Source organism: Amblyomma maculatum, unplaced genomic scaffold (assembly GCF_055883805.1).
Source record: "Amblyomma maculatum isolate TAMU_Amacu unplaced genomic scaffold, ASM5588380v1 scaffold_13, whole genome shotgun sequence".
Classification (NCBI taxonomy): Eukaryota; Metazoa; Arthropoda; class Arachnida; order Ixodida; family Ixodidae; genus Amblyomma; species Amblyomma maculatum.
Genome location: NW_028146738.1, coordinates 23,575,082 through 23,593,960, shown reverse-complemented (window position 1 = coordinate 23,593,960; position 18,879 = coordinate 23,575,082). Strand labels below are relative to the sequence as shown.

Below are 18,879 nucleotides of genomic sequence, written 5' to 3'. Positions count from 1 at the left end.
GACAAGACAACTGGTAAATGTTTTTTGGATTTTGAAAATGTTTATTCGGCATGTTGGGCCGTACAGAACAAGACTAACTTGAGCGGTGTGCTCGCTCGCCTTTTTAACCAGAGAGCAGTGCCCCCACGCGACACAGATTCCAGTCGCTCACAGTGCAATCACATGGCACTTCAGTATGCATGAATCAATAAATTTGAACTTGAGTTCTTCTTTACTGCGCATAAAAGGTTCCTGGCTTTCGTCTTGCTCAGGCCATGGTGTCATGCTAAAACAACTGATTGTCTGCATGGCTGTGACTCTCACAGATATAGTTTCCTGAAACTCAATTGGATAATACAAGACTCTTTAGCAGGATCTAGAACACATCTTTTACAAATTAACACTTGAAACTTAAAGCACTGGCTGGTGCTCACCGCCGAAGTTCTCAGAATAACTGACAGCATGGGCAAAACTACAGTTGGTGTTAGTGCAGTATACACCAGTGTTGTCACTGCAAAGTGAAGAGCAACAAAGCAGAGGACTGCCATCCTTACTACTGCAAATATAAAAGTCCTTCTCAGAGCCACCCCATTGTTTCTTGGCAGATCATGGGCCTTCAGCTTCATCGTCATGTTTTCTGATTTTTAGTCTTTTGTAGGATGTATTGGGCCTTCGGTGGTCTGTCATGCAACACTGCATGACTAATCCACTGATTGCAAAGCCATTAACCAACAAATATCTTTTCACTTCATGTGCGGCACAAAAACATGCATAAAAGAGGCCACATGTCACTATTCCATCTTTCTTTACACTTTCTTTGTTTAGCACACTCTAAAACCATTCCTGCAAAAAGCTATAGCTTCTTTTATGCAAAGTGACATGGCAATTATTGTAGCTTGAAACATTTTCAAAACGAAAAAATAAATGCATGAGGCGGCTCACAACCATTGTTGTTTTGTAAAATTGTGTTGCTTCATAGGCAGTAATTTGAACAACACTGACAACATTTCTACATTACTTTGAAACAACCCAGGCAAAAATCCTAACTGGTGTAACTGGTTTAAGGAACAAACTTACAGTTCATACCAGTTGGATAACAATGGATCCCCAACTGAAATTCAACTGAGATCAACATTCATGCGTATAAGGTACCCATTGCATGCGAGCCTTGCTACTTGTTGATGGTTTACAACTCTGAAAGAACACAAAAACGAGGGCACAAGTGCAGATAAGGCGCATGTTTGCAGTCTCCATGACCGGTTGTATTCATTCCTCTGTATCCCATGAAAGCACTCCATTTCTAACCCCCAATGGCATAGGTCTGCGACATCTGGTGCAATAATGCGGGGCATCCCCCCCCCCCCCCCCCCCCTCCTTATGAACACACCTGAGCGCAATACCATCACCTACTTTGTCGTCAAGGCTTTCTTCGATGGGGGAAGTTCGTTTTTCGTATCGCGGAAAATGGTGCAAGCCGAGGCATTTTTTTCCTTCATTTCTTAAGACTTCAACGTAACAAGCATACCCCACAACTGATAATAAGCTAGATTACGAAGGGCAAGTCATATTTTTTCTTTTCTTAAGAAAAGCGCATTTGTGAAGAACTAAGTAGAGGTTTTTGACAGATGAATTGCTAGATTGGGATCGCACAAATAAAAGGGCATATAAAAACCACAATTGAATTACAAACTTTGAGCATGTAGAAATACTTGGTAACACTCACAGTAACTAAAAAGTGGCAAACTGGCAGATGCGACTAGAATTATAACACGGTGCCATTGTGAACTATTTCGTTTACATCAGGCATAGCACAGTGCCAGCAAAAGCTTCGAGAACTGGCCAATGTGCTGTATTGCAGTTCATATTTTTTATGCTTCCACAAACTCTTCATAAGGACTGTTGAAAGCTTTGAACATGCACAAGACAACTGCAATTACATCGGCCACAGTGGCAAAGAATAAAGTAAATACGAACCAGCTAGAATGTTAGACTGAGCGTTCACATGCAAACGGGGCATAGAAATGCCATTTGAGAAGTAAGCAAGCTAATAGCATAAGGACAACTCGAACACACAGAAAAGAACTGAAGCTACAAAAACAAACAAGCAGTCATAACTGAGGCCTTCACCAACTATGCTGTAAAAGACAAAGTTTGCAGAGGGACAAGCGCATAATTAACCCTGCCGCACAAACGAAATAAGCATACCCCTCGATCGATTATAAAAATCGCTTGTGTACAAAAAGTGGGAAACACTGAAGTCATCTTGCTTTGAGCAACTAGTTTCAGATATTATAAATCTTGTTTTGAAAGCGGGTATATATCTAAAGAGCATAAAGCAAAAAAGAAAAAAGAAAAAGAAAAACTCGAAATGGCAACATTTTCATTTTCCGGTCTTTAAGGCTTCAAAGCTGCTACTAGGTTTGTCAGAAGCAATGTTTTTTGCCAGCTCACCTTCGAGAGATGATAATGCAAGATCTGAAAGCGTGCACTGACCCATCATATAGGTCCTCCTCCTCACAGGGTACAACCTCCTCCTCTCACAGGATACAACAGACACTCATATATTAATTAGGAATAGCTACAGGCTGGGGAGAGGCTCTAGAAAACCTCAATCTGGTGAACTCCAATGCTGCCCAACTGTCGGCCTCTTCGAGTCCAATGCTTGCCACTTGAATTTGAGGTGTCTCCTCAGCCAAGGAATTTCGATGAAATGTGCTCTATCAGACAGCATGTAAGCTTTGGAATACATACTTTAAGGCTTGAGAGGTTCCTCATTAGAATAAAGAAATCACTTCAAGAGGACCAGATATGTTCTGCGGCTTCTAAAATCGCTTTTGATTTAATGCAAAGCTCGGCATAAAATCTACCAGTGCAGTCAAGCATCACCCCTTTTATTTTCTTCCTGCAATGAAAACACTGAACCTCAGACACATTCCCCTACCATACTCTTTTTTAACTTCTGAGGCCTGTCTACCGATATTCTGAGGTCATTTGATTTTATGAATTTCTGCTCAATAGCATTACACACTGTGGCCACACATCATCTTTGAGAAAGAGCTTTAAATCATCCATCTTTGCCACCACTTTGTCAAGGTATAGGTGCTTTGTCTGCAAATGAAGTTGTGCAGCATTTACTACTTCAGGTACTGCATGCTATAGGTGCAAGCAACATGGAAAAGCAATGTCACAGACTACTATAGCCTCCATGCAAATAAAAAAGTTAACAATGAGCAGTGATGCCTTGCTAACAGAATACATTTAGTCTCAAAGTGGTCTTCAGCAGCGGAGTGACAGTGGGGGTCGTCAGGTGTGATTTCATGATGGACTGACTTGTATCTCTCATTTTAACAATAACAAGCTTTGCTTACAGAACAAAAGAGAGAAAGCTCTCTTGAGGAAAAGAACTTAAGGCCCACAGTATTGCAGCATGTGAATTCTCTTGCATGTATTTCTCTAACTGCACTTCCTAAAAAAGCATCTGTGCCTACTCATTTTTCTTTGCATTCTCACCCTCTCCCCCCCCCATTTCCCAGCCACACTTCCCTGAGCACTGCACTCGGTGCAGTCCACACACCCCTATGGACAGCAAGGTTTCTAACCCCTCCTTTATGATAAAAAAATTCCTTTTTATATCCTGAAAAGCAATCCCGCAATATCTGGACAGCCTGAAATTCAGCAAATACTCTTTTTACTCATCTTTGTACCTTAGTAATGTATAAGATTTTTTTTTTTTTTTTTTGCTGTTGACATATTAGTTGCATAAAAGGTGGCATATGCCAAGAAAATTTTGTTAAAAATTGGCTATAGTGCATGCTACCTTTCTCTTTCATAAGTCTTTGCAAACTGAAGTGGTGGACCACATTAACTTATTCTTCATTGCATTATGCCATCATTGTGCAATTAAAAAAGTGTCCACTTAGATATATTCACAAGTGCTGTTTGATAAATAATTATCTTTAAACTCTGACGTCGTGTGAAAGAGATACTAAATGGAAGGAAAAATAGTGTAGCACATATATAACTTTATATGCGTTTGTAAGTGTAAGGTATAGCCAAATAAGAATGTAAAGAATTTCTGGACTGCAAGCAATCAATGTAATGAATGACAAACATAATTACTCAAGGCAATGAAAGTTATTAAAGCATTTCAATGTTTTTATGAACAAAAATAAATGCAGTGTTTGAATATATATAACAAACAAATTTGTGATGGCAGTCAGCAGTCTGTTTCAGGCTACAGGTCCAGTTAAAAATCACAATTGACACGTATGACGGATGCAAAACTTGTTGCCGTGAAAGAAATGCAGATGTAAGACGCTGTTTATTACATATTAGACATGCGAAGGCATGACAAGCTGAAATGGACCATGCGTTGCAATAGAACAAGCACTAAGTCATTAAAAGATGCATGCATCACATGGATCTCAATTTGACAGCAAACATATGCTGGCACTTACAAAACATACAATGCCTTTACTCTTCATGTGATATACGCTGCAATATTTTCATGTTTTCTAAAGGCTACGCACAGTTCTGTACTACTTAAAAAGTACATATCTTATAATGCCTCTATAGTTACCCAAATATAACATGACTGCCTTAGTAACAATGTACATTTCTTCTTGTTAGCCTGAAATTCTGAGGCTGAATGTTCTGAAATCCGGTTGTATTAATTGCGACTTTATGATATGCTCCATCAACTTTATTTGAGGTATGAAATGCATTATGGTCTAAGTGCAAGATGGGGATTTGCTTTATTAAACCCAATAAGCCCTGATCAATGTGAACTGATTTGCATAGTTTTATAATAATCATAGCCCAAATGAGAATAGGATATTCATTAGGCACCTAATTGTTTTTGGCAACAGGGTAACCAAAACAGTGAGAGGTCATCCTTTAATACTACAGCTTATTTAGTTTTTTTTTTTTTTTCCTAATCAACATATCACTCCCAGCATCACAATTCTGACCTAAATATTTGTAGAGTTGAATGACCTAGTATAGTATTTACTCCCTTTGTCCTCAAGGCTTTTTTTGCCCCCCACAGTCATCGACTAGCTATAGCTATTGCAGCTAGGAAGTGCTTATAATAAAATAGCGCCGGCGCCGCGGTGTTGCCGGCCGGCATCATATGCATTCGCCGGCGCATTAGTGCGGTCACCGAGCGCATTTCTGGTTAAAACAATTCATAATGAACAATTTCGCTTAGAAAAAGACCGAATTATATCGGGACGCGTGGTAACGGGACGGGCGACCGTTGCCGAGAGCCTGCGCGCCTGAAAGACGTCGCACCGAGAAAGCTATTTTGCAAGGAAACGTTTCGCAAATATACAAAATGTTCAGAAGAGCGGGATCACCGCAAACATGGTGTACAGTTGTCACTGGGAAATTCGCCCGGCCGGCCTACGAACAGGTAAAACCGCGTTGGCGAACCTCGATTGTTTTTGTCGCCGAAAGGTCTCACACAGATCTAGATAAAGGAAAAGCAATTAAACTGTGATTTCCCCGGCAATTCGTGTGGTGTGACAAGGTGGTTCGGAAACTTCTTCGCGGCTCGAAGCGTGCATATGTTATTTGACGTCGCTACCGTTTCAACGGTGTCCGCACCGCACGCAAGCTAGGCCTCGCGCCTCTCTGCCGACGGCCATTGGCTGGGCAGCTGCCGTTTGCTTGCGGCGCGCCGCCGACTCCAAGGCTACCCAACACAGGAATATCACACGCATCTTGCATCAACTCCCCCTCTCAGACGACGCGCTTATCCAAGCCCTTAAAGATCAATATCTAACCACAACCCCTCCCACGCCTCTTCCCCCGTATTCGGGGAGCCCCAACCCGGAGCTCGACGCGGATATCTCCCCAGCAGAAGTTCGCGCGGCCATGCACAAACTCCGAACCACCTCAGTCCCCGGCGCTGACAAAGTCACTAATAAGATGCTCCGCAATCTGGACGGCTCGTCTGTAGAGGCTGTTGCGGACCTGTTCAATCAGTGCTGGCGAACGGGAACCCTCCCCTCACAGTGGCCTCATGCCTACATAACTTTCATCCCCAAGCCAGGCAAGCATCTTGATATCAAAAATCTGCGCCCTATTTCCCTTACGTCTTGCCTCGGGAAGCTTTTCGAGAACGTAATCCTTGCTCGTCTCCAGGAACACATGGATGATAAACTCCTCTTTCCCCCCACAATGATAGGATTCCGACCCCACCTCTCCACTCAAGATATCATGCTGCAGATCTCAGAAGACATCATTCACCCCCGCAACAGGAAACGCACGCGCGCGGTGCTTGCCCTCGACCTGGAAAAAGCATTCGACAATGTACACCATTCGGCCATTTTGGACGCTCTGTCATCCCTACATGTCGGCCATCGTATTCATCAATACATCTCAGCCTTTCTTCGCCAGCGCACAGCTGAAATCACATTTGGCTCCCTCTGCTCCCCTGTCTTTACCCTTGGTAACCGAGGCACGCCTCAGGGATCTGTGCTCTCTCCGCTTCTGTTTAATATTACTCTCATCCCAATGACAAAGGCTCTGTCAGCCATTCCCGGCCTGTCGCACTCTCTATATGCTGACGACATCACCCTGTGGACCTCCACAGGTAATGTGGGAACCATTGAAGAGACTGCAGGCTGGCGCAGATGTGGTGACCTCTCATGCTCAGAGGGTCGGTCTTGCATGCTCACCCACCAAATCAACTTTTGGTCCTTCACCCACCTAGAGCGAGAATCGACAAAGCTCCCCCACCTAGAATCGAGGTCACTATTCGCGCCGTCCGAATCCCGGAGGTGGAGAGAGTTCGCATCCTGGGGATGATTCTTCAGAACAATGGCAAGAACACTGCCACGATCACCAAGCTCAGTGTTACCGTTCAACAAACACACCGCCTGATTAGACGAATCGCTAATAAACACAGTGGCATGCGGGAACACGACCTCCGTCGCCTGATCCAGGCTTTCGTTCTTAGTCGGCGGGTAGTCTATTCATTACCATACCTCTTCCTCTCTCGAGTAGAGGAGAACAAGGTCAACTGCCTTATCCGCCAGGCGTACAAGACGGCCCTCAACCTTCCCCGCCACACGTCGAATGAACGTCTTCTTAAGATGGGCGTACACAATACCCTCGCCGAACTCATCGAGGCTCATCGGTCTGCCCAACTTGATCGGCTCTCCTCCACCTTAGCCGGCCGCCACATTCTTGACGCTATCGGTCTACGCCCCCCTGGATATTACGCCCACACCTTCTCCCTCCCACGCCACACACGAGAACTCCTTACCATTCACCCCCTACCCAAGAACATGCACCCCGAACATCACGTGGCTCGTCGTGCTGCTCGGGCTGCCGCCCTACACAAACACTATGGCACAGAGCCGGAGACCGTCTACGTCGATGCTGCCTCTTACACATCTTCTCCCGCCTTCGTCCTAGCTGTAGTGTCAAACTCCTCCACCCTTCTTACCGCAGGTACTGTCATCGCTTCCACTTCCGCGGAAGCGGAGGAGGCGGCAGTAGCCTTAGCAATCTCTACTACATCGGCGACCCTCATTTTTACTGATTCGAAGACAGCCATCCGAAACTTTGCGAAAGGACGCGTTTCCGAACCCGCGTTGCGGCTTCTCAGCCAATCTCCCGTTCCTATCCGACCTATTCAGCTTCTCTGGGTCCCAGCCCATGCCGGCCACCCAGGTAACGAGGCGGCTCATTCTTTTGCTCGAGGTTTCGTCAGCCGAGCAGGAGCCGCCGACGCCTGGGGTGACGCTCGAGATCGTATGGTCACATACCACGAGATCACTGTGCACTACCGCGAACAACGTCTTGCCTATCCACCTCCACACAAGTCTCTCACTAAATTGCAGCAGGTGACGTGGCGCCAGCTACAATCCCGCACTTTCCTCTCCCCTGCCTACCTCGCCCTTGTTCACCCGGGACTGTTCACGCCAGAATGCACCCTCTGTGGTGCTCCAAAAGCGGATTTTGCTCACATTCTTTACTCTTGCCCTGAGCATCTTCCACCTGCCGCATGGCAACTCACAAACCTCGAGCGATGGGAGGCTGCGGTGTCCAGTTCTGAGCCGGTTGCCCAACGGCAGCTGGTGGACTGGGCTTTGGAAGTCGCCGGGAAACGTCACCTTCCGGCCACGACACGCACCCAAGAGCCATTCCATCCCTAGGATGTCACAGCTAAGGCTCATCTTAATAAAGTTTGTCACCACCACCACCGCCGACACCGCCGGCCATGCCGCCGAGTCGCGTCCGGGCGCTTTCAAAAACATGGGGAATCCAGGGACAGTCTAGAGAAAACACGTGCGCCTACGTCCGGACATAAATATCACGTGACCCATGACGTTTGGTGTGACGTCATATATGACGTGACGCATTTCGGGTTAATCAACGTTTCCAGCCGAGCTTGTATGGCTTAAAGGCCCACTGTCCACCCTCCGGTCGAAAATATTTTCTTCCCCGGTGACTGTGAGACTTCGCCCCTAGAACGCAAGGCCGCAAAATGTTTTTGAAAAGAGTAACTAATAACGCAGTTACAGCCACCGCAATCACCCGATTCTATCATGCCTCTCTCCTTCCGTTCCTTCGCAAAGGTTTTTCACTCTCCTGCCCGAGGTCGTCTAGCGGTCTAGCCTCCGCAATACAAATTCCCCTTCCTCCTCCGCGTTTGGCGGGAGGTGGGGCGTGGCTCTCCGCGAGCGCGAAAAAAAAAAAAAAAACGGTCGAGGGAGCGCGCGCCGCTGGATTGTCTGGTCGTGGCGAGGGAAAAGCGCGCTGCGAGCGGTAGACACCCATCCTTCTCCCGTCAGTCAGCGAGACGGACCAATGGACATCGTTCCCGGTACGTACGTCATTGCTGTGGCCCGTCGGGCCAGCGCAGGAAACGGGGAAGCTGGCTTCCCAGAGGAGAACATGAGAGAGCTTTGAATTGTATTTTCGATGCTTTGCGGCGCGCGTGTCACTGTAGCATTTTGCACAGACTATCTCCGGTACCTGATCGAAACACTGGGCTCCTTTGCTTAAAAGGGCCTTCCCTGGACAGTGGCCCTTTAAGGCGGGGTTTTTAGGTGTAGCTCGGCTGGAAACGCTGATTTGCCCAACATTTGTGACGTCATGTATGACGTCACAAACAACGTCATTGGTCACGTGATATTTTTATGATGTCATGTCCGGATGTAGGGCGCACGTGTTTTCCCTAGCCTGTCCCTGGATTCCCCATGCTTTTCAGAGCGCCCGGGCGCGACCCGGCGGCATGGCCGGCGGTGTCTGCGGCGCGCCGCAAGCAAACGGCAGCTGTCCAGCCGATGGCCGTCGGCGGAGAGGCAGAAGGCCTAGCTTGCATGCAGTGCGGACACCGTGGAAACGGCAGCGACGTCAAATAACATATGCACGCTTCGAGCCGCGAAGAGGTTTCCGAACCAGCTTGTCACACCACACGAATTGCCGGGGAAATCACAGTTTAATTGCTTTTCCTTTATCTAGATTTGTGTGAGACCTTTCGGCGACAAAAACAATCGAGGTTCGCCAACGCAGTGTGACCTGTTCGTAGGCCGGCCGGGCGAATTTTCCAGTGACAACTGCACACCACGTTTGCGGTGATTCCGCTCTTCTGCACATTTCGTATATTTGCAAAACGTTTCCTTGCAAAATAGCTTTCTCGGTGCGACGTATTTCAGGCGCGCAGGCTGTCGGCAACGGTCGTCCGTCCCGTTGCCACGCGTCCCGATATAATTCGGTCTTTTTCTAAGCGAAATAGTTCATTATGAATTGTTTTAACCAGAAATGCGCTCGGTGACCGCTCTTATTGGCTAAAAAGGGCCTAATTTCCTCACTCCAAACTAATGCGCCGGCGAATGCATATGATGCCGCCCGGCAACACCGCGGCGCCGGCGCTATTATAAGCACATCCTAGCTGCAATAGCTAGCTAGTCGATGACTGTAGGGGGCAAAAAAAAAATAAAGCTTTGGGGACAAAGGGAATAGAGATACGCACCAGGTCATTCGACTCTACAAATTTTTTAGGTCAGAACTGTGATGCTGGGAGTGATATGTTGATTAGGAAAAAAAAAAAAACTAAATAAGCTGTAGTATTAAAGGATGACCTCTCACTGTTTTGGTTACCCTGTTGTTAAAAACAATTACGTGCCTAATGAATATCCTATTCTCATTTGGGCTATGATTATTATAAAACTATGTAAGTCATTTCACATTGATCAGGGCTTGTTTTAGATTAAGTTTACTAAAGCAAATCCCCATCTTGCACTTGGAGCATAATGTCTTCATACCTCAAATAAAGTTGATGGAGCATATCATAAAGTCGCAATTAATACAACCGGATTTCAGAACATTCAGCCTCAGGATTTCAGGCTAACAAGAAGAAATGTTGTACATTGTTACTAAGGAGGTCATGTTATATATGGGTAACTATAGGAGTATTATAAGATGTGTACTTTTTAAGTAGTACAGAACTGTGCGTAGCCTTTAGAAAACATGAAAATATTGCAACGTATATCACATGAAGAGTAATGGCATTGTATGTTTTGTAAGTGCCAGCATATGTTTGCTGTCAAATTGAGATCCATGTGATGCATGCATCTTTTAATGACTTAGTGCTTGTTCTAATGCAACGCATGGTCCATTTCAGCTTGTCATGCCTTCGCATGTCTAATATGTAATAAACAGCGTCTTACGGCTTCTGCATTTCTTTCACGGCAACAAGTTTTGCATCCGTCATATGCGTCAATTGTGATTTTTAACTGGACCTGTAGCCTGAAACAGACTGCTGACTGCCATCACAAATTTGTTTGTTATATATTCAAACACTGCATTTATTTTTGTTCATAAAAACATTGAAATTCTTTAATAACTTTCATTGCCTTGAGTAAATGTTTGTCATTCATTACATTGATTGCTTGCAGTCCAGAAATTCTTTACATTCTTATTTGGCTATACCTTACACTTACAAACGCATATAAAGTTATATATGTGCTACACTATTTTTCCTTCCATTTAGTACCTCTTTCACACAACGTCAGAGTTTAAAGATAATTATTTATCAAACAGCACTTGTGAATATATCTAAGTGGACACTTTTTTAATTGCACAATGATGGCATAATGCAATGAAGAATAAGTTAATGTGGTCCACCACTTCAGTTTGCAAAAGACTTATGAAAGAGAAAGGTAGCATGCACTATAGCCAATTTTTAACAAAATTTTCTTGGCATATGCCACTTTTTATGATACTAATATGTCAATAGCAAAAAAAAAAAAAAAAAAAAACCTTTCTTATACATTACTAAGGTGCAAAGATGCGTAAAACGAGTATTTGCTGAATTTTGGGCTGTCCAGACATTGTGGGATTGCTTTTCAGGATATAAAAAGGCATTTTTTTAGCATAAAGGAGGGGTTAGAAACCTTGCTGTCCCTATAGGGGTGTGAGTACTGCACTGGGTGCAGTGCTCAGGAAAGTGTGGCTGGGAATGGGGGGGGGGGGGGAGAGAGAGAGGGTGGTAATGCATAGAGTGCAGTTAGAGAAATATATGCAAGGCAATTCACATACTGCAATACTGTGGGCCTTAAGTTCTTTTCCTCAAGAGAATACTTTCTGTCTTTTGTTGCTGTAAGAGAAGGTTATTGTTAAAATGAGAGATACAAGTCAGTCCATCATGAAATCAAACCTGACGACTCCCACTATCACTCCGCTGCTGAAGACCACTTTGAGACTAAATGTATTCTGTTAGCAAGGCATCACTGCTCATTGGTACCTTTATTATTTGCATGGAGGCTACAGTAGTCTGTGCCATTGCTTTTCTATGTTGCTTACACCTATAGCATGCAGTACCTGAAGTAGTAAATGCTGCACAATTTCATTTGCAGACAAAGCACCTATACCTTGACAAAGTTGTGGCAAAGATGGATGATTTAAAGCTCTTTCTCAAAGATGATGTGTGGCCACAGTGTGCAAGGCTATTGAGCAGAAATTCATAAAATCAAATGAGCTCAGAATATCAGTAGACAGGCCCCAGAAGTTCAAAAAGAGTATGGTAGGGGAATGTGTCTGAGGTTCAGGGTTTTCATTGCAGGAAGAAAATAAAAGGGGTGATGCTTGACTGCACTGGTAGATTTTATGCCGAGCTCTGCATGAAATCAAAAGCGATTTTAGAAGTCGCAGAACATATCTGGACCTCTTGAAGTGAAGAGATTTCTTTATTCTACTGAGGGACCTCTCAAGCCTTAAAGTATGTATTCCGAAGCTCACATCCTTCTACGACAAGCTGTCTGATAGAACACATTTCATCGAAATGCCTTGGCTGAGGAGACACCTCAAATTAAAGTGGCAAGCATTGGACTCGAAGAGGCCAACAGTTGGGCAGCATTGGAGTTCCCCAGATTGAGATTTTCTAGAGCCTCTCCCCAGCCTGCAACTATTCCTAATATATGAGTGTCTGTTGTATCCTGTGCGAGGAGGAGGTTGTGTCCTGTGAGGAAGCTTGGTGGAAGACGTGGGAGGTAAGGGTTGCACAGGAAAAAAAAAAAAAGAAACGTGTCGCCTACCAGGAAGGGAGAAAGGAGGCACGCAGCGCCGTGAAAAGAGCGACAGGGAATGTGAACAGAGGTTTGGAATTTTCGTGTGGCATGGCAAACGCACGACGGAGAAGAAAGCAGGCAGCCAGGCAGCTAAAGACGATAAAAAATGAAGATATATGAAAGGCAATAATAATAAAAAGAAACAACCGAGCTAAGAATATGAAGGCCTGAGAAGAGGTGCACAAACAGGCTGCAATCGAACGCGCATAAAGATATAAGCGTCGAAATTTAAGAGTCAACAACTTTGTAAAACTGTACACTAACCTAAGAACAAACCATTTTCTTTTCTTTCCGTAAACTGGAATATTGTTGTAACGGGTAGGTTTAAATACCCAGATATGCGCGCCATACTTAAGACATTTAACCTCAATGTATATAGTTTGACAATAACTTAACGAAGTGTCTAAAGATACGTCCGACGTACCCATTCGTAGAGTCCCTAGAATATATCTAGTCTGCCGTCCGAGCGGGGTTCCCTATGGAACCGGTTGGCCGCTTCCCGGATGAAAGCGCAGAGGGCGCTGTACGCATTCGGAGCGTGATCGCGTTGTGTACGTGGTGCTGTGGCGGTTGTGCCGTACTGCGAATCTGCGCCGCGCTGATCCGTTTGTGCCGTGACAAGGCTCGTGCACCACGTGCACTTTTTTTCGCTCGCGGGCCGGAATGCGCGCAAATTAGCTAGCATGTGTGCAATTGGTGTGCCTTTTTTATGGATATATGATCGCGTCATGTCCAGAAAACGGGGTAAGCGTGATAGCACATGTTTCTTGCCCGGGTGCAAGACCGGGCAGCGCTCGTGCAAGGTGAAATGTTCTCTCTTCAGGACACCGAAAGACGCAGGGAAGAGGCAAGAGTGGGAGCGCAACATCAAGCGCGGCTGCAAAGGCAATAACATTGTTTATTGTCTCAGCTAGGGCATAAAGGAATATGCAAAACGAAAATTAAAAGGCGTAATAAATTAAAGAAAATAGACTGGCTGTGTTCTAATAAAATTCAAGAGAGAACGATGATAAGGCCCTTGCGTGCAAGCAATGTACGAAGATGGGTTGCTCGGTGAAAGGCCCACTGCCGTCAGGTGCCGATATTGTCGGCTTCAGTGGCGGGCAAACCCACAAGTGGTGAATATCTTCCTCATTATTTTGTGAGTTGCAGACAGGAAATCCTGGACGTTGATATAAATATCGGTATATATAAATATCGGATGATCCGGATCGGGGTTGCCCTCACATTACTGTAACACAAATAAGCTAGTGTCGACGTTTGTGAGCGACACTTCAAACCCTGCTTTATTGAGCGAAGTTTTAAGACAGGTAAAGGTAATTGAGATTCCACGGGATGTTACACAACTCACGAAGGATCTCAACTCTGTTTCCTGACACTCCAAAATACTTGTTGAAACCCCTGCCTCTCAAGAGAAAGGAGCGCAACTTGTACGAGCAAAAACAGTCAGCAGGGAGACCTGCAGAGAAAGAAAAAAAGTGCACTGATCCTGGAGCATCAGTGGAGCCAGTTGAAGAATACAGCGGTGGTGGATCGTGTGACGTGAGCCTGCTCCAGGAATGCAGAAAGCTGCATGCCACCGCGACTGGGGACAAATGTCGATCTTTCTGATGCTGAACAATGAACATTCGCATAGTGCCACTCAAGCGAGGACGAATCTCCGGAGGCAATTGCCATCGGCGAGTTCTGTTCCATCGCAGTGGTGAAGCTGCCATGAATGCTGCTGTGTGCATTCGAGGAAACAAAGTCAAGGAGATAGCTGTAAAGTCGACAGAAGAGGTAATTAATCTTATTCAGGACATTGCAAAACTCAGCTTGTGTCCTGGCAGCGGATTGAAGCCTATTACCAAGACCTTTCCCACCTACAATGGGCGTTGCTTAATTTGCGACGAACTGTACCATTATTTCTGATGCAACATGCATATAGCCTGCAAATACTTGCGAAAATTAACTCAGAACACCCTGTCAAGAAGAAGAAAAAATTAAGAAACAGACTTCTATGTCTCAAGCAGTTTGTCGTACGAAGGACAAGGTGGCAAAGCTGGTAAAAGCTCTCGGTGAAATGAAAAATGAAAATGAACACCTTCAAGGACAGAGTTTGAAAGAAGTGTTAGTGCCCTTCCTCTCAACTAACAGCTGGCTGTTAAAATATGTTTTAGAGGTTGCAAAACGGGAGTCAACAAAAGTGATGGCATATTCTGATGAGTGGCTACTAGGCTTCCTAAGTACCAAAGAATGCCTATCAGCAGTTTGCCAGAAGCGCGGTGCGATTTGAAGGGGATCGGGTTCCCATCTTGCGTGCTTTAATTGTGCATGCATCCGAAAGTTTCTAGTTCTACATACGTGTTATAACTTAGCTAAACGTCCGAAGAAGTTAAGATGATCGAAACTATAGCGTGAATGAAAACGCCGGCGACAGCGCTCTGTTGCTCGCACACATGGTCCTTGGAGCCTAGAATGTGCGTCTAGTATAGTTCTCCATGCAAGCGCAATTGTTTGCACAAAATCCTCAGAAGTCTTCATTACAATACGGCACGGCGGTAGCTTCAGCAGGATAATAGGGTATAAAAAGCAGCTTCGTTTCTACATCGGCTCAGGGGCATGCGCGGAAAACTTCGCTCACGAAAAAAAAAAAGTCGCATCCGTGGTTATGCCAACAACTCGGCTGCGAATTCAATATTACGACTAAACTGAAATCAAAGACTAAAGAGCGGCATCGCATGTACAAGGCACCTGACAATGAGCATGCAGCGAATGCATTTCGAAGCGCACGGGCGCGCGCGTCGTCTGCTCCGTCAGCAGTGGCGCACTCCGGTTCACCGCAGCGCCACCGCGGCGATCATTCAGCCATAGAGTTCCTTACACTAACTAGAGGGAAAGCTGAGGGCGCTGCACTTCAGCCACCATGGGCGCGCTAAGAATCATGGGCCGGTGTGCTACTTGTTGCGGGACAGTCGGTTTTTCTCGAGTACGTGGAGTGGCGTTACTGCAATGTTTTTTTTTCGTTAACATCATCATCTGAAGCTGCGTACATAGACCGCGAAAGCCATAGTAGCGAAGGCGCAAAAGCAGACGTCGCCAATAAATGGTTTCTGTTTCCCGAAATGCCACTAAAAACTTCCTTAAGTGATGGCACAACGATAAATATTTTCAATACATTTTTTATTTCAAAGTTTGCCTATTAAGTGCGAAATATTGGTATTTGTGCTGCTCAAAACTAAGCCAATAGGAGAAAGGGCCATCGCTTATATTGGATAAATCTCACACTGGCATTCTGTTTCTCTCTCTTTTTGCAATTTATAGTCACAATATTCAATCTTAGGACATTATTTACGGTAGGACAACGTTTATCTTTGCATTAGTTTTGGCCAAAAGTTGTAGTTCTGCACTCGGTAGCTCACCGGCCCATGATGCTTTGAGCGCCCATGGTGGCTGAACTGGCCGTCTGGAAACTCCATGTTAACTCCCATAGACGGCAGCACAGCTTTCCCTCTAGGTAAGAGTAAGAAACTCTATGCATTCAGCGGCAGCCCCCGCCGCGGCCGGCGGACGACAGACTAGCAATATTTCTAGGGACCCTACCATTCGATTCTCGTAAAGATACGGCGGACGTCGATATACAGGCTTATGGCTATATGCACGTCGAACGCGTATGTCGCACCGCGACTCCCGATGAGGTGCTACGAAGAGTTCATCCATTCTAACATAGATCACGCTCTTCTCTCAGGATTGTGTACGACAAGCATCGCTTGTCACGCACATAGCTGCAGGCGATGCGACGTACTGCACCAGCTCCACCAGCTGGCATCGAGATACGCACATTCACGAGCAGCTTTCGCTTCGCACTAAACTATCACCTGTATCAGCTGTATGTGACATGCGTCATATGCTCGTTCCTCACATGCAAACAGAGGAAATAGAATGATCCTAGTTAAATCCTTCCTTCAGATTCTACCTCGGAGCCGTAGGTGGCAAAAGACACGCCGAATCTACTAGAAGCCTGCGCAGTTACAGCGGCGAGCTGCACGTCGACTCGTCGAGGCGAAGACCCACTTCACCGCAATACATGAGTGCACAACCGGAAAGCCAGAAGCGCGAATGATTCATTTCCCTATAAACAGCAATGTTTTTTTGGTATTTAGAGGAAGTCTAGACAAGTACTCAGCCTGCATCTTTTTCTCGTCGTTCAATATTGCGTACATGTAGTTTAAACGCCCGGATGCTCGATGTTAGCGTGACCCGAACGAGCGCGGGAGATATGCATGCGTCGCCGGACTTCGGTACGCGGTAGAAAATGTGCGCTGCACATTTCGTTGCAGATGCTGATTCTTGGAATTGTGCAGAGAGTGTCATGCAAGCAATTGTTGCTACAACCACGCATCCGTGTTCCCACGGCTGGCCTACCCTGATGCGCATAAATGCTCCACTGAAGAGAGGACGGCTTTTCATAATATTGGGCGCGAAATCGATAGCTACCAGTGCTCAGTGGAAAAATTCTGCCTTGACCATGCACAACTCAGTGTTTCAGGTGTGGTCAGTAGCTAAAAGTTTGAACAGTTCGCCTTTCAAGTCCGCGGTCAGCGCTGGTCCGGCGGAGCGATTTTCCACGCTACACCGCTGTCTTGCTAGAAAACCTACCTAGGCGGCGTTTGACATTCAGCTGCATTTTGTGGGCCCCGTAAAGTAAAGAAACGCCTTCAGAAACGCACTGTTCAAAAATGTCTTTTTTTTTAACACTTTCACTGCAGGCTTTCCAACAAAGCAGGTGAACGCTGATAAAACACTTGAGTACTACAGTCGAAACCAAACACCAGCGCGCGTCTTTAGAGATCTGTAGAATCGCCTTCAAAGTTTTTAAATTTATGCTAGCATATAGAAAACGTCCACTTTCCGATCGCTGGGACATTAGACCCGCATGACAGCGCTGTCACGTGAATAAGGACCACACCAGACTGAAAGCTTATAAGCGTTGTATGCATACCAGACTAATGCTGTCATGCACCAAGAATAAGGTTTAATGTATTTATTTTGTGAGTAATGACTAGTGTTCTTTAGGATGTGGCTTGTTCAGGAACATTGAGTCATTTTAGGAAACCAAAAATGCAGGGAATACAGACTAGTGCAGTCTCTCCTAGGATCATGCTGCGATGGAAAGGGATGTTACAAAATTGTTCAAAATGTTTTCCTCCTTTTTTCTCGAGTCTGGCACAGATGTAAGACATGGTTTATTGTTAGTTCATATCCACACTCCTTGCATATTGGTTTGTCATCTTTCATAAGTATGAAGCTGTGTGTCAGGTGTGGGTGTGTCTTTTGTGAAGATGACCTGAAATGTACTCCATGGTGTGTTTTTGATGACTGTATGATTTCCATTCCTCGATAACAGGTTTGACAAAGTTTTAGTTGGTTGTTTATTTCAATGTTTCAAAAATCCTGCCATTTCACTCTCAATTTTCTTTGTACAAGCTTCTTGGTATCTTCATGCAGCATATTCACCCTCTGTAATTTAGCGTTGTGGTAAGGTAACCTGGTTATTTCTTTTCATCACCTTTCAAGACAGCTGTCTCGCTTTCATAAAGCGTAGGGCTTCTGACGGCAGGAACTCCTTGGAAGTCATAATGAGACCCATAATCATGAGCTATCTAAGGTATGCATATATATGCCCATCGGGCAGTGGAATGGTGCCAGCACGCTGTTAGAACAGGTCTTGTGGTAACAACAACCATTGTCTGAGGTGGTCCTTTAATGGGCATTGGAGTGCCATGTAGCTGCAGGTACTGACAGAACTCTTGATTATGCTATGTGATGATGCCACCCTTGCATGCATATAGGTGTACATTTCAGAATCTGCAGTGCACCACTTGACCATTTGCCACCAATGTTTGTGCAGAAATATCTTTTTCATGCATGTTAGCCATCATGATTAACAGACAGACCCTGTGCACAAGCCAAAAGTACCACGAGCCAACTGTCACGAGGCCACACGACATGGCAGGAGCTGTTAACTCGAGCTTACAAAGTTATATTTTGAAATATGTTCCGGGACCTTTCAGCTTTGAGTAAGAAAGCTTACTCCAAGGCCATGGAGGCATGTTCGTACAGCTTGGTTAACGCGAGGTTTACAGAGGTCTATGCCAGGTTGTCTACCACATAACAGGGCCGCCTACGACCACATGCTAATGAGTATGTGTGAGATAACAGAGACATGAATTAAGGAATTAGTGATTAAGTTTGTAGCAAAGGGCATATAAATGAATGGGAATCCATAGTGGGATCTGCTGACAAGAGCCATTAACGCTGGTACATCATACCC

The 18,879-nt window shown here is 45.3% G+C and overlaps 1 protein-coding gene across 1 annotated transcript; it reads left to right on the top strand.

Annotated features, from left to right (window-relative positions):
* Positions 1-5,856: 5,856 nt before the first annotated feature.
* Positions 5,857-17,342, top strand: LOC146172365 (uncharacterized). The gene is made up of 4 exons (XM_084585762.1): positions 5,857-6,294; positions 6,382-6,577; positions 6,700-7,999; positions 17,315-17,342. Exons 1-4 carry the CDS (start codon positions 5,857-5,859, stop codon positions 17,340-17,342), a joined length of 1,962 nt encoding a protein of 653 aa, XP_084441888.1.
* Positions 17,343-18,879: the final 1,537 nt, after the last annotated feature.